Below are 16,387 nucleotides of genomic sequence, written 5' to 3'. Positions count from 1 at the left end.
CAGTTACCATGGCGATGGGAAGAAAGGAAAACACCGCTGCTACCACGGGTTGTTAGATGTTACAATGAATGTGTAGGGGGAACAAAAAAAAAAAAACACTAGCAATGTACACGTGTTACACACATCATCATCATTCTACTCAACACACCACTGCCCGGTCCCGGCGTCGTCATATATACCAGTATGTGTGTTCAAATTACACTTGGATTACCTTCAATGACTGTAAAAAAAAAAAAAGACTCCGGTGTTTTGTTGTTTGCGCTGTATGTCTTGACACTGGTATTGATCCGTGTGTGGACAGTGCTTTCTGCTCTTTCATCAACATTACATCAGTGCGCCTGCAGCTGCTGAGCTGCATCATGTAGCAGCACATGAGCCGCAGTAGACAGAACATATATGATCATTGACGGCTGCAGTGTGGCTGCTGCTCCAGGTGCCCATTCGAAGCATTTAAAATTTCAAATGCAATGCTATAAATGAAAATGTGAAGTCACAAGATAAACACAGATATACACCTGCAAAGAAGTATCTGAGAATGGTGCTAATGGGGTAAAACAACAAGTTTGGGGTTGTTTTAGGGTTGTTTCGAACTGTGAACAAATAAAAAATAAATGTAAATATATATATACTTCTCTGGGAACTTAATTGTGAGTGCAGTTTTCATCAGAATTCATCTGCAAATACCACATTAATGTGCTTTGTGCAGGGATCACACATTTCACATATATGTGGCTGTTTGGTACGTGATACTGCACGTTGTTTTGTTTTTGTGTGTGTAAGAAATAAAATGTATCACATAAAATACAGAGAAAACAATGAAGACAAGGGGACATTGAGATGTTGTTTTTCGTTTGAACACAGAGAATCAGATGTTCTACCTGAGTCTGCTCTCCTGTGAAATCATTATCCCCAACATCTGTCTACTATTACTACTACAAGGCATATTTACGATAAACTGCAAAAGCAGCCTGTTTGTTTGGCCCGTTTCTACCAGCCAAGAGAGCAAACAAACATCTTACAGCCTGCGTCCCGTTCAAACTCCAGCCAGTGAAATGTGTCAAAGCTGTTAGCGATCTTTAATGCGTTTTCTTTTCTTTCACTTATATTACAAACAACACCTGCCGGACGATATATTTGAGGATTTATTTGTCTGAGGGAGTCGAGGGAGTCGTAGAAATGAGGGACGTACGGCTCCAACGAGCGTCTCCGGCGAACAGAGACAGATGGCGCATGCAGCGGAGGTACAGAGGGGAGAAGGCCGGAGGAAGAGGGAGAGGAGAAGGACACGGTGGAGGGAGGGGGGGAAAAAAGACATTAGTAATCTCCCCAGCTGTTGGTGCGAACAGAGGGGATGTGCCGGCTCTTGCTCTCTCTTTTTGTGTCCGTCTATCAGCATCGCTTATCTTATTGACAAAGCATGTGGTGTCGTGAAAGCTGGGCCCGGGCCCAAAGCCAGCCTGCTGAGCCTGAGAGGAGCACAGAGTCATTGATATGAGGGATTATCTCTTATTATTGTCATGCCTCACTTTGCAGCCAGCCTACCTCACATCGCAGGCCTGGGACTGCTGGCAAACACACTTTGTTGCTTTTCCACGTGGAGCCGGTGTGTGTGTGTGTGTGTGTGTGTTCGGGCCTATCACACGCATCAGACACCCTCTCCGATAGGCCTTATCAGGGGGTAAAAGATGCCAAGTGGGGTAGAGACTCATCCCTCCTCCACTCTTTCCCACCCCCCGACAGGAAGAGCCGTATGTGATGTTCAAGAAGTCTGACAAGCCGCTCTATGGGAACGACCGCTTCGAGGGCTACTGCATAGACCTGCTGAGAGAGCTGGCCAACATCCTGGGCTTCACTTACGAGGTCCGCCTGGTGGAAGACGGCCGATACGGTGCTCAGGATGAGAACACGGGCCAGTGGAACGGCATGGTGAAGGAGCTGATGGACCACGTGAGTCTCTAAATGTCCTTATTAAAGAAACATATTATATGAATGCATGCCAATCCGAGCAAACGCTAATTTGTGATACGTGCATTGACATTTTGACAGTACTTTCATTTTTGTTTCATAAGAGTATTCCAGTGAAACAGACCCACAAAGATAAGAATGAGGTAACAACTAGCACTGTTTGAGAACACAGTGATGCATGGATCCTGTCGGGATGAGTTTCCCCTACAGAGCTTATTAAAAAACACACACACAGCGTGCTCACAGTGTAGATCATTACACCCGACAAAGTTCCAGTTAGGAGAAACTGCATGGGCCCGAAAAAGGAGCCGGCGCTGCACGGCCAATAGTCAATATCTGACCTGAGAGGGGTCAAGTCTCTTGATCAGCGCAGTGACAGATAGTCCGGTCCTGTCATGGGTGAAGGGCCCAATCCCCTGCCAGATGATGTTCAGAGTTGCTTTGCCCCACTTCTTCCTCTGGCACACAGGGCTGGAGTTAGACAGATGGTGATTTCAGCAGACAGGCCCTCAGAAGACTGGGGAGCGTGGACTCTGTTGAGGAAGACATGCTGAATTGAGCTGAACAAGTCGGAAACATCCTGTCAAAGAAATTTAGCTAAATGATCTTTGGTCTCTGTGATGCTGAAAGTGAGGAAACAAATACGTGGAATCCTGATGTGTTTGCATTGTGTAGGGTTGTGTTTGGATACAAGACTTTTAATTCACCACAGCTGTGACTGGGAAGCCGTTACTATCCATCCTCTCGTGATGTATGGCAACCTTCATAAGACAAAAAGGATATATCTTTGAGAAATGAAACACTTGACCTTGCTGTTGATGTTTAGCATTTATAGTCACCGTGCCGCCCAAGATTTATTAACTGTCAACAGCACGGCACGATTTTTAGCCCAGATATGGTAGCATGAATTTCCTGGCCCAGTTCCATTCTCTCTATCTCCAAAGCACACGCCTCCCGTAGAGGCACGGAAGCAGGATTGTGCTATATTATACATATTTCTATAGAGCAGTTATGTTAATGCTCAAAGCAGAAACACTCTCCTTAAAACCTTAACTATAAAGACCTCCAGGCAATTTTTTGTTTTGTTTTTTAATGCCTCAATATGTTTTGGGCATGAAATAATTACGTATAGTGAGGTTGAGGCAAGAAAACGAGCATTAGGTTCATGAAAACCGTCAGATCGGTCTCATGGTTGAAAGTCCTGTATTGTGCTGCATAAATACAGACATCAACCACTCATATTGTGTGGGACAGGATTATAAAACAAGACCTCTGAAGCCTGAATCAAGACGACAAAGAATATAACTCCTTTTAATCTTCCGTTCTAACCTTTCACAATAAAAGCCAGTGACATGTCATATTCACAGTCATGTATTCCTCACATCCCTGGTGTGCAAACAACTCTTCATTAAACCTAACCTGATGTAGCGAGCAATGAAAATAGTTTTGTTGGAAAACAGAAAGGTTCATTGGAATTTTGGGAGAGGAACCATTCAGAGTGAGCTGAAGCTCAGTGGTTAGAAATGAAAAGGAAGCACTACAAAGTGGTGCGAGGCCCAGGATTTGATCTTGAGCCACTGACTGACAAAGCCCTGCCCTGGCATAGACGAGTGTATCTCATGTTTATGTAAATGTGAAATAAACTCAATAACAATAATGGAATCACTTCTTACATTGTTGTCTGACAAATAACCACTTACTTCCCGACCAAACGGCGCATAAAAACGATGTAGTCTGTCTGGCTTTAGCGTTTTTATGGCTTATATCCAAAATACAGTGGGAATGCAAGTTACTATCAATGCCTCACAAGGCTCTTTTAGAGGTTCTTGTTTTTGGATGCCTGGGGAATGTGTTGTTAAGTTCTAGCATTGGAAAAGGATTAGATGTTTCCGCCACTGCAAAGACACAGTGATGCAAACCCACAAACCGAGTGTGAATTTCAGAAGTATTTTCAGGCTTTCAAATAACATGCATTCGATATTTAGTCTGCATGGGAACAAGACCGGCAACCAAAACACACTGTACGAACATGAGGGTTCTCACCATGAAAAGGGCCAGATAGATAGAAAACAATAGAGAGGCTAAGCCCCGCCCCTTCCATTGGACCACCATGGACCTTATTTTGGAAAAAATACATACGGTTGTCAACAGCAAGTGATAAATATGTTATGATCCTGTTTGTATTGTAAATGATTTGGGGTATATAGAGCTAATTTCCTTCTTGACTCGAACCACTGTCGTGAATTATTGGGCTTTGTTGTGTTAGTCCTCTAAAAGCACTGCTGACCTGTCCTATACATCTCCCTACACCCCCGGTGCATTATATATATACTGTATATATATAGCCATCACCACAAAAGGAGAAAATAGGTAAAGAAAGTGAATGAATGCTTTGATTTAGGCTCCAGGCGGAAATGGGTGAGTTCGCAGTGGGAGTATACTTGATGGGTGGAAAGAGAAAGAGGGCTTTAAATTTCTTGCTAAGTGCCTTGGGACAGACTCTGTAGTGTGTGAAGACCCTGTTTTCTTAATTTGATTGCCTCTAAATGCTTCCTGTGCCTGTGACTTATGGTCTATCTCTCTTCCCTTTTATGTTTGCTGTTGACAGAGAGCTGATCTGGCACTGGCTCCCCTCGCCATCACATACGCCCGCGAGAAGGTTATCGACTTCTCCAAGCCCTTCATGACGCTGGGTATAAGTATACTGTACCGCAAGCCCAACGGGACCAACCCTGGGGTCTTCTCCTTCCTCAACCCCCTCTCGCCCGATATCTGGATGTATATTCTGCTGGCTTACTTGGGTGTCAGTTGTGTGCTGTTTGTCATAGCCAGGTAACATGCCACCTCAAGTGATCACAACCTCACACACGGTCAGAAACATGCTCAGCTATGCATCGCTCAGCCACGCCCATCTGACTAACAGCAGGCAGATGTCGCTAATGACAGGATCGCCACTCAGTGACACTAATCAAAGCTCAGACCATCGCTTATAATGCTCTACATCATGAGACATTCAGAACGGCTGCTAGGATGCAGAAAGACACGCCAACACAGACCTAAGACAGAGAAGCTGTAAGCTGATCAGGGTTGATCGAGGGTTGTGTGTTTATGTCTGAGAGAGTGGCAGAAAGGTTGTGCGCTCATATGGATATGCGTGCGTTGAGTGTGTGGGATGTGTCGAGCTCGGTGTGAACACTGCTGCCCCTCTCCCACCTTTCCCTCACTGTCCCCAGTGTCTCCGAGTTCATGCCGTCTTCTCTTTGCTCTTGTTTCCTTCACCTTGCTTCAAGTGCAACTACGACTCTGTCGCTTGTTTCTGCTTGTTTTTGCCTCTCTGATTACTAGAAAACCTCACCAGATTACACGCCACATCTCATTCTAGTGCTGGTAAACTTTGTTTCGGATGACACGAAGGTATCTGTACTGTGACTGTACTGTGATGACAAACCTTCTCTGGGATTCATAGCATCTTTTAAAATATAGTCAAAGATATGTCCAGACTACAGCAAATTAAGTACAAATGCTAGGGGCCAATCACACACAGATGCATCGCTAGAATGCACCCAAACAACTATTTTCCTGTGATACGACTTGGGTGTCATGTGCTATTCTCGAGCAAGTCTATTATTTTGTCTATTATTGTCTATTACTTTCGGCTTTTGTTCATTTTTGTCATCATTTTGGCTTAATTTAGTAGTTTGATGTTAGAAAAAGGGGGCATGGCATCATGACTGATAGCTGCTCTGTGTGAAGTAGGCGACACAGTGATGAAGACTCGGAAATTGTTTATAGAGTAGGAACGTCCAGAGGAGATGTTAATTACTTTAGATTTCCATCCCCTTGACCGTGTATTTAAAACATAAACAGTCACTGACGTGTTGCAAGCTAGCTTAGCAACATTCCCACTGATGAAGCGAGGTTAGCCAGCACAGTCGGACAATCGAGCTTGTTCATATCCACCCGCAGATTACTTTTCTGAAACAAAGTCTGTGTCACAGAATGCGTACATTTGTATATGAATGCTTTTATCGAGATATTATGATTCGTTATTGTGTCTTTGTAGCCAAACAACTACAGTGTTGTTAAGCTAGCAGCTAGGTGGCTCTCACACTAACGCTCACGTTCTGCATCGTCATCCAGCTACGCTGTATTCATGGAACCTTAGATTAAGGGTTATTTTCTGCAGTTGCCTTGGATTACTTTTTCATTTGTGCACCAAAGTTCCTTTTAAGTGAGGCTATGACCTGCAATTTCAGGTCTCTTGCTGCAGTTAATCAATGCCACACAAGTTCAAATGGCGTTGCACTTTCTCAAAGGAAGTGAACCCCAAGGAGGGAGTGCTGCAAAGTTTAAATACATAGTTATGAACATCTGAGAAGAAGTGCAAGGTTGTAGTAGTCTTTCAGAGTTGCACTAATGGAAAGTGATAGCACATAATAGCTATGTTCAGTTGATGGATGCACTGTACTGGATTATAGCAGGAAGCCAGGAGAAAAATGCATATTATTGAGACAAACAGTCTATAAATAAGCAGAAATGTTTTCATCAGGTTTTAGGAAGAGCTTCTACTTCATTGCTCTGCTGGTATCACTGACTGACCGAACCAAACGATACCTTTTGGTTTTCATCTACTCCACAGTTTAGTTTGGTGATGCAGCTGACATTGAGAATGCTTTGGATGGTGAAACAGATACAACACGTTATTTGTACCGGTTGTTGATCCTTTTGGTGTCCTCGCTCAGACGTTTGATGAAACTAGGCCAACGTTTTTTGACGGTTCGTTCATGTGATCTGTTGGCTCTTACTTGTGGCTGCCATTTGAAGCATGGTGAAGAAAAAAAGAGAGGGAAAAGTTCACGTTAACTCTAAAACTTTTGGGAGACGTCGGCTCTCTTGCAGTCGCGACTCGACAGTTTTAGCGTTAACGCACATGCGTTTTCTGATGTTACTGGCGATATGATCACACAAGAGAATAAAAAGCGGCAACTGTCATCTAAGTTGGCTCAGAATATGCACCTATCTGTATTTAATATCCTAATAAGTAAGTGTTTGGGTAAGTGTATAAATTCCCCACCCCCTTCTCACTTTATTCCTTCTTTTCTCCTGGACACACACAACCGCATGCTGGGCTACAGCTGCATGTTTTGGCTGTACAGTGTAGCATAAAACGTCTCACAAAATGTCATGAAATGAGAAGTCTATAAGGCAGATAACATAGGGATTACTTCCCTCCACCATGACAGGATTATGGTTTAAATGTGTATAATGTACACCAGGTCAGACTACTGAAAAACAGTAAAAACAGTCGTGAACGTGTCAAATATCTTCTCACTTCCAACCCCCTGTTGTACTCCTGAAACAAATGGACTTAAATTAGTTCATGCTGCTTACCACAGGAAATCAACAGGCACATGTCTTACCAGACAGAAGGTCCCTCTTCTCAATAATCCAGTTTTAACTGAAGTAATGTCCTACAGAAGAAATAATCCCTGTTAAACTTGAAAAGTCTAGGAAAATCCAGAGACAGATATCGTAAGACAAGAGAAAAAACTTGAAATGAAAGTCTAGAAGTCTTATAGGTATTTCCTTTTGGAATTAACATCTCCAAGTCTCCCAAACTAAATGACTAAATAATATGCAATGCCATCAAAAACATCCCATATTAGTGTTTTGTGATCTGATGCCCCATGTATGTATTTATTTAAGTTTAGGCACAAGAATTCCTTGGTTAGAGTTGGGGTTACCAACCAACACTTTACCTATACTCATAGAAGAAAAACGCAGCTCCATCTAGTGGATTGGAAAAGCAATTTTAAAGGTTTAACTTGAGGATTTTTTCCCACCACCCCTAAGAGTTTGGGTGGGTTGAACTGAATTCAGGTTAGGGAGCCATCAATGTAGATGGTCTCTGTAAACCAGACTGTTGACAGGAAGTGGAATACGACCAGTTCTCTCTGTGTCTCATTTCCTGGCCCTGAACAATATCACATTACTTTTACCTTTGCTCTTGACAAAAGTGTAATAATTGACATATTGACGTAGGCGGTAATGCTATAACCTCTATGCTATAATATTTCTTGGGGCCTTGTTTGTCCTCCAACTAATCCTTTCATGGTTGGGAAAAGCTTTTCTGTCCACAGACATCGTTTGTTTGTTGAGACGTCTAACTCATTTCACAAAAGTTTGTGAGACAAAACTGTCTAGTACATTTCAGTTACAGGCAGCACCACAAGGTTAAGTTCCACTGTGCATTTCTCTAGTGTTTATATATGTGTGTGTACACATTGCACATGTTATCGATGTATGCTTGTGTTTGTGCTGTACTGCGTGGCTGACTGAGTGTATGCGTGAGCGAGAGACTGACGGAGACGGACGAACACAGAGTTAGAGCAGCTTCTCGTCGCCACGGACAGGCCTATTCCACATGGGGGCACAGCTAAAACCACATTATCACTCTGCTGTACTGATATCTCCAGTTACTCATGTCAAGGTCACCACATGTTAATGCATTTATGTTCCCTTTAATGACATCAATACTGCTGCTTCTAGTGACAGTGATGAAACAGCTGGAATAAACCTATAGCGCATAACACCTCTGTGCATTTACACTTTGGGGAATCAGATTCCCTTCATCCTACACACCCATCAAGATAACCAAAAAGCAGAGGTAAAGCTTAGTGATAGTCATCCATCAGGAGGTTTCTGCATAATATTCCTGGTCTTTGACGTGATATCTATTTCTCACCTGTCGTTCTCGAAAATTTCAATATTTCTCTGTGTGCTTTTCTTCACTTTAAAGTGTATGTGTGTCCTCATCTGTGTCAAGTATGTGCTCATATTAAAGGCAGAGCTCTGACCCCCATTCAGATCTATACGTAGGATGTATGAATGCATGTTAAATTTTTTATCTTTATAAATAAATAAAGAGAAGGTTTACAGCACTGGACCCTAGATACATTCTAATAAATACATAGATCAGTAATAAACTGCATTATTTTTATCAGACCAAAGCAGCACTATGGTGAAATAGCCCTTTAGATGTGACTTGTTTAAAGGCAATTACAATAGTCAAACTTGCTGGAAATAAAAGTGTAGAAAACACTTCAAGAGTGTGCAGAAATGTAGGGCATACCGATCTGATGCTTAATGACACACGACAGAATGTAGTCTATCAGTCAAATGCTCATGTGTCCACACATGACGTGTATGACTCCGTTGATTCATGTCCCCCTGACATTGGCGTTATCGTACGTATCATCGCTGGGGATTTCTAGCGGGTGACCCTGCCCCCCCTACAAAGATAAAAAGCCTTGCATTGTTTCTGCGCTGCTGGTGAATTCCCGGCTTTTATCTCGGCACTGACCTTGCTCAAAGTTTCTCCTCCTGCAGCCCAGATGATCGGAGATAATGTAAGGGCAGTGTAATTGGATCAACGTGACAGCCGTTGGGCCAAACAGTGCTGCAGTGAGAGACCAGCTAAGCTGTGTTGTCTCCCGTCAACGGCATCGGTTTAGCATTCGCTGACCCAACCGACAGCAGCAGTCCAGATAGCCACTCCCATCGACGACAGCGCTCATCCATGTTCACGGCGACTGGTAATTGGCTTTTCGCAACATGATTGGAGGAAACACACTTCGAGACCTCTCGGGTCACGTTGTCACACATGCCGCGGCAAGGTCGCAGTTCAGCTGAACTCAATTTGGCATTGCAAATTGACAAGCAAGCAAATCTGGAGCAAATTGAGTGAGCAGAGGGATTGATTTAAGGCCAAGGATTCTCTTAAAGCAGGAATAAGGCGGACATTCAGGGGTCCTTGAGCTACATATCCTCCCGAGTGTTGTTGGGGTGAAAAGGAACGCCAATGTTAACCACATCATAATGGCAAAGCCCATTAGTCAATGACAGGCTACAGTTATGATGCTGTCATTTTACCGATGCGGCCATACATCTTCATATAGAGCCACGTCTTGCAGCACGACGGAGGACAACCGCTGTAGCCGGGTAGCACTTTCATCTGCATCATCCACCATGCAGACGTTACATCCACTTGAGGTTATCACTCTTGACTTCCAGCGCAGCGAGTCGACATCACACATTGCAATTTGATTAGTCAAACCCTCGTGTCTGTTAAACAGCTTGAGTCAAGATAGGGCCCCGGTTCTCCCTCTACGCCAGCACAAACCAAATCAGATCAGAATGCTTAATTGTAGACCAATCAACCTTTACTAATGTAATGTCACTTTTATTTGATATGAATAAATGAGAAATCTCTCTGCTTGAGGAGTGTGTCGAGTGTGGGGGGGGGGGGGGGGGGGGGGGGGGGAAGGGTGGCGTGGGCATGATGGGAATGAACCGCTTGATCTGCTGAATATTAATGCTCCTCCAAGATTATAAGGATTATTAGTTCTTTTCTCAGCTGACAATGGAGTTATTTTCAGACCCCATCGATTAAATTACTGAGGGAACTGCCTTTGATATGAGCACTCCCACATGAGGCGCCACCTTTTGGAACGCGAGTGGTTTTAAATCCAGCTCAATTAAAAAAAAAAAAAAAAAAGGAGAAATTCACATGAGCAGTCATTTCTGAGGCTCTATGTTGACTAATAGCTAATTCAGTAACAAAATCCTTATCATCATTTTACAATAATCTATATAATACAATCATAATTTACTAATCCAGTTAACAGCATAGCAGCGTGAGGTATGCACATGAAGCCATGTTTCTCCATTGGGAAATGTTCTCTGCCATGATTTTGCAGTGTCAAGTAACCTGTGTTTTCTCTCCCCTGTCTCTCCAGGTAGGATGACAACTCTTGGTATTTTTTTTACTGTTTGTGTCTCCATGCAACTACAGTTAACGTGTGTGTGTGTGTTCTCTGTTAACTGTCACAGGTTTAGTCCCTACGAGTGGTATAACCCCCACCCTTGCAACCCCGACTCGGATGTAGTGGAAAACAATTTCACCCTGCTAAATAGTTTCTGGTTTGGAGTTGGAGCTCTCATGCAGCAAGGTAGACGCCTCTGCCTGCCCCCCCTTTTTTCTAGCACAAGTCCCACTTTTTTGCTGGGGGTCAACCTTGCTCTTTGAACCAGGCCCGTGACCATGCATGGGGGCCTCTGTGCATGATGCCAGATGTTGGTAGTCCAGCAGGATGGACTGAGTGTGACTTGAGTGATGTGTTCAATGACTGAGGAGGGTGTTCCTGCATGCTCCCATCCCCCAACCCATAATGCCGTGGTCAAGCCAAACGCGAAGCAAATTTGTTTGCGCGGTGCGACTGCATAAAAAGTCAATGCAAAGATGCGAATAGATGCTAATAGATGCAAATAGACGTGAGTAGATGCAAATAGAAGTGAACAGGTGAAAACACATGGGTGGCGCAAATGGCAAACACGTGAGTTGAAATATCAACAATAGTAGCTTGTATTGGTACTGAGACCAGACCATCTGGTCTCGACACCGTATCTGTAAAAACCAAACAACAACGTTGGTGCTGTATTTAGTCTTGATGAATGTATACGTGTAGATGGAGCAGCGACGGTGTTAGCATAGCCTAGCAACATTATCTGTATCTGGGACTTCACAACATGTACAAAGCAGCAATAGTGGTTATTTCCCCGCCTCCTCTACGGCGCACCACGAGTGCTGCAAATAGGCGAAACTTTGCTTCGTGTTTGTCGAGAACGCACCTTTAAGGCTGAGTTATGCTTCCGCGTTGACACAACGCAAGGGGGCTTACGGACCCCTTACGTCCTTGCGGACCCCCCTTACGTCCAACGCAAGGGCCTGACGTGCACCTCCCAAAAATCCTAGACGCGCGTCGAGGCGACGCAACACCAACGCAACGCCAACGCAGCGGCATTGGCTGTGATTGGTCCACTAACTACATCCGCTGGAGAGCGCTTTCTGGTTTCCACTCATAAACACCGCCATTTAAACTTTTAATAGGCTACTTTTATTGTTTGCACCTCGTTTTATTGTTTGCACCTTCTCGCTTTTGCACAAAGAAATAAAACACCAAGTTCTGAAAAATTGTGGATGTTTAAAGCCGGAAAGTAAACACATAGGCTATAACGAGGCTAACGACGATATACGTCAAGAGTCTCGGTCGGTCGGTCATTCTTTACAAAAAACATTGCGCCCTTTACCAGTGTGGCATTGAATTGCATTTCGACACGTAAACCCATCGCAGAACCATCACGGTCTCTAAGCAACTGCGTGGCCGTTGCGTGGCCATTGCCTGATCACTACGCGGAAGCATAATCAGGCCTTAAGTCCTCCCCTCCCTCCTCCCACCTATTCGCAGCCACCCGGACAGGTAAGTGCACCCACCCAGAATACCTGAGATGGCTCAAATGGGTGAGATTGAATGAGGCTGTGAACTCAGCAGCTTACCCTGCCTGTTTGGTTTTGTTTCCTTTCTGCCGAACCAATGTCATATCTTCTCAACTAGTTGGCATCTTTAGATTTAGCTGAAAAAAAAAAAACACAGTTTGGAATGTTATTGCTTTGATTAATCCTTTACAATGCATGTCAGTAGGGGAGATATGTTGCATTATCAAATTAGCATTCTTTCCAAAGCAATTGACAATGCAACATATCTCTAGCAGGTAGTGGTGACTGTAGGGCCTGGGGAGCATGGGACATATGTCCGTATGTGTCCTTGCATCTGTGCAACGGAGCACACAAGCAACTAGCTGCTACAGTAATAACTGATTTAAAGGGTCTCCCTTACCACTTGTGGCATTTAGACAATACACAATATCTCTTTGGGTTTGAAAATCTGTCTCTGACATTTCTACCTCCACATAACACACTGAGGAAGCAAACTAATTAGGGGTGTTTATATTAAAAGAATAAGTGAAACCAAATAATAGTAATAGAATCAACTGAATAGCTCATCGTGACATTCAACCTCAAATGATGAGCAAACTAGAATAATTTTGCATTGGAAACTTTTTTTTTTTTCTGAGAAAAAAAAGATCAACACCACTTGAAACCATTTAGTGGTGGGTGTTTTTATGAAACACCCATGAAGTGGTGATTACGTTTCTAGATTTCAGTTTCTTAGAAGATTCCAATCATTGGTCTGTTATTTGTTTCTGTAGATTACATTTTAAAACACTGACGGCAACATCTCTTTCCAGACAACATTTCTTTCCCCTGTTTGTTTTTCATTTCACCTCCACACTTGTGTTACTTGGGGGAGTGAGATCTTGGGGACAGATATATTGAAACTTTGACAAGTAAAATCAAAACTATCTGCATGACTAGATACCACTGGAGGTGGTAAAAGATTATTCTTTGGATGAAGTGAGGCTTGAAGTCTGCAGACATCTCAGTCTTTATTGATTTATGATTTAGCAGCTGATAAATGATCTCTTGTTGGCTCGTTGCATGTTTACTTATACTGCATGCGTACTAATATCGCCAAATTAGCTATTCACTTTTTTTCACAGATTTTTGTTCATCTGATTACTAAGGACGCACATTATATTTTAATCATAAAATGATGACTGGTTTGAGGATTTTATGAACATTTGAGTTAAATCATGTTTAGAACTAAGGAACTAAGGAAGATGCGTTCAAGATGTGTGTGTAAAAGTCATGCATTTTAGCAGAACACGTGTCAGGTTGACCAGTTGAGAAGATGTGGCTGAGGGCCAGAAGGCAGTGGGATGAGACTGAACCAACACACAGTGTCTGCATGGCACCGTGCTGGTCTGCACTGTAGAGAGGCTCCCCTGCCCGGCGGCTTGCTCCGCCCCCCAGAAAACTGTGGGATGTGCTGTTTGGTCATGACGTTACCTTGGGTACATGACAGTCAGCCCCAACCAGGCTCTGTCTGGGTCGACTCGCCTCTCTGACTGGGTCGCCCCTCTTTTCTGTTCTGGTCTCTGAGGTGAAACAGGAAAAGGAGCTCGGAGCTGGTAACTTTTAAAACCACGGTGCATCTGATAGCCAGCCGTGGGTCCAACAGTGCTGATGAATATGTGTTCTTGGTTGTGCTTTTATGAATGGGCAAAGTGGGTGGCTGGGTCACTTCCATACTGTTGTTGAGCTAGGTCTGAAAGTGTGGATCGGTAACCGACAACCCTGTCTCCTACATAAAGGGGTCCCCCTACAATTAAACTGTACAATCAATTACGAGCTAAAAATACACGCTATAAAACGACATAGTTAGGTTTAGGCAGCAACACTATCTGATTAGGTTTAGGAAGTATCTTTTTGCCTGCACTACATTTTTTTTTTTTTTTAAACATCATGCAACAAAAGGAACGTTTGGTTGAGCAAAACCATTATGAGTCTCAAACATCTTGTCAAGTCCTGTAGGCCTATGTCTGGACCATCGACCTTCCCACCCGCCCACTTCCCCAGCTCTGACTGTTCAATAGAACACATGGATGTTTTTAATTCCTGTGTCCAGGATCCTAATTGACTTTCTATTGGCATTGTTTTCATGCTGAGCGACACTAAAAATTGTGTCCATGTACATTAGTGACTCTCTCACAACCTGCCATGGGGATGGTTATTTTTATGATCTTGGAAAGTCAATAAAGTGTATACAATAAGTTGTTGTCACTTTTACCAATGAGATAATCTCCCAAACACCTGCTGGGTGAAATGGAGTCGTTCCCTCTCCATTGTAGTATCAATAGTGGTGGGCTGGAGCTGCTGTTGGCCCTCCTCTCACTCTGCGTGCTCCCTCTACTAGACAGCCCACTCAGGGGACTGCAACAAAGAAAGAAAGTTTGATGAAAAGTGAGTCTGACAAAAGGGAGTGTAGCACAGAGTTCTTAACCTCCTATCTCTCACTTGTGCTTCATCTGCTTTCCCACTGAGTGAATGTGCAAAATCCCAGCTTTCAATTGCTTAAGCTGCTTGAGGAGAATAGTGGTGTTATAACCCGGGCCCACCTCCTTTCACCCGCACAAACCTCCCCCCCCACCTACTCCCACTCCACCCACGCACATATGCTCTGCATACGTTCTGCATAAAACATCGCATTACTGCACTCTATTGTTGGAGATAAAAAAAAATAGTGAAAGTAACTGACGCTGTGCTAAGCAAAACAACTTTGTGTAGAAACTACAAAGGCCCAGTCAGACCAGCGTTTCACAGCATCAACAATTCTAAACAAAATCAGGTTTCATAGGCTGCCATCAGTGGAGTCACTCTCAGGAATTTTTTATAGACCAAATGCAAACCATGGACTGTATAAGTGGACGTAGTCATCATGACGTCACACGTTGGTTTGTGGTATTACGGTTTTGAAGCCTTGAGATTGGCATTATGGCCGTTGCCAAAAAAGCGATGGGTGGATGTGACGAACACAAGCGGCAGAGTGGAATCCCGAAAAGCAACCATACTGGATCTGGTTTCATCTTGGTTCTGTTGATCTTTGAGGGTCTAATAGGCTTTTAAACCAACAACGAAAGAATGCAGGACTTACCTAAAGTCCTGGTGACCTCCACTAGTTCCCTGCAGTGTGACAAACTTTGACAATACATTGCCTCACAAATTATGGTTTTAGAGACGAAGATGATGTCTTGCAACAGTTGGAAGTCTGCTAGTTTGTCTCTAATACGCATTGTTAAATGTTTGTCTGGTAGGCAACAGGGCAATAATGTTTGCAACCTTCTCATAAGTTGTTTCCTACTAACTATTATGGTAGTGGTATGTCACATTTTGAATTCAAAGAGAAAAGAAAATTATCTTGGAAATATTAGTTGTCGTAGAGGCAGTACAGTAGTACATTGTGTCCAGAGCAAACAGGAAGTGACCTTAACATTAAATGCCAATCGCCAGGTCCAATCATGAGGCTGCCCACTCTGCCCACATTGTGTGTATGTCAGTGTGTGATCCAGGCAACAGATGCAGAGGCTTAGCCTGGCCTAGTTTGGTCTTTTCTAGCCTGGCCTGGTCTGGTGTTTTCTGGTCCAGTCCAGCCCGGCCTGGTCCAGTTTAGTCTTTTCTAGCCTGGCCTGACCTGGTCTGGTTTTTCTGGCCTGGTCCAGCCCGGCCTGGACTGGTCTTGTTTGGTCTGGTATGGTATGATCTGGTCTGGCCTGGGTGCTGTCCTCTCCCCAGCCTAATGCTATACCAGGCTTCACCCCCCCTCCTCTGCTCTTTTTGTTCAGGATCTGAGCTCATGCCGAAAGCACTCTCCACCAGAATTGTAGGAGGAATTTGGTGGTTTTTCACCCTCATCATCATCTCGTCCTACACGGCAAACCTGGCGGCCTTCCTCACCGTGGAGAGGATGGAGTCGCCCATTGACTCTGCGGACGACCTGGCCAAGCAGACGAAGATAGAGTACGGGGTGGTAGAGGATGGCTCTACCATGACCTTCTTCAAGGTTAGTTATAGCTGGACTGTGTTTTGACTGCTCTGTATCACCCTGCCAGTTACACAATATCG

General features: G+C 43.8%; 1 protein-coding gene across 3 annotated transcripts in view; it reads left to right on the top strand.

The window, feature by feature from the left end:
* The window catches only part of grik2 (glutamate receptor, ionotropic, kainate 2), a 175,276-nt gene that overhangs the window by 126,709 nt on the left and 32,180 nt on the right, over positions 1–16,387 (top strand). For 2 of the 3 annotated variants that reach the window (XM_084026073.1, XM_084026074.1), the window contains exons 10-13: positions 1,741–1,947; positions 4,574–4,797; positions 10,858–10,976; positions 16,108–16,325. In XM_084026073.1, the coding sequence (XP_083882199.1) occupies positions 1,741–1,947; positions 4,574–4,797; positions 10,858–10,976; positions 16,108–16,325 (768 nt within the window). Of the gene's footprint in view, positions 1–1,740; positions 1,948–4,573; positions 4,798–10,857; positions 11,653–16,107; positions 16,326–16,387 lie in introns of those variants that run through there. The other variant, XM_084026075.1, reaches the window with a different exon arrangement.

The sequence above is a fragment of the Eutrigla gurnardus genome (assembly GCF_963514095.1).
Source record: "Eutrigla gurnardus genome assembly, chromosome: 14".
NCBI classification, from domain to species: domain Eukaryota; kingdom Metazoa; phylum Chordata; class Actinopteri; order Perciformes; family Triglidae; genus Eutrigla; species Eutrigla gurnardus.
The sequence above is the reverse complement of the archived record's forward strand: the minus strand, read 5'-3'. Positions and strand labels throughout refer to the sequence as shown.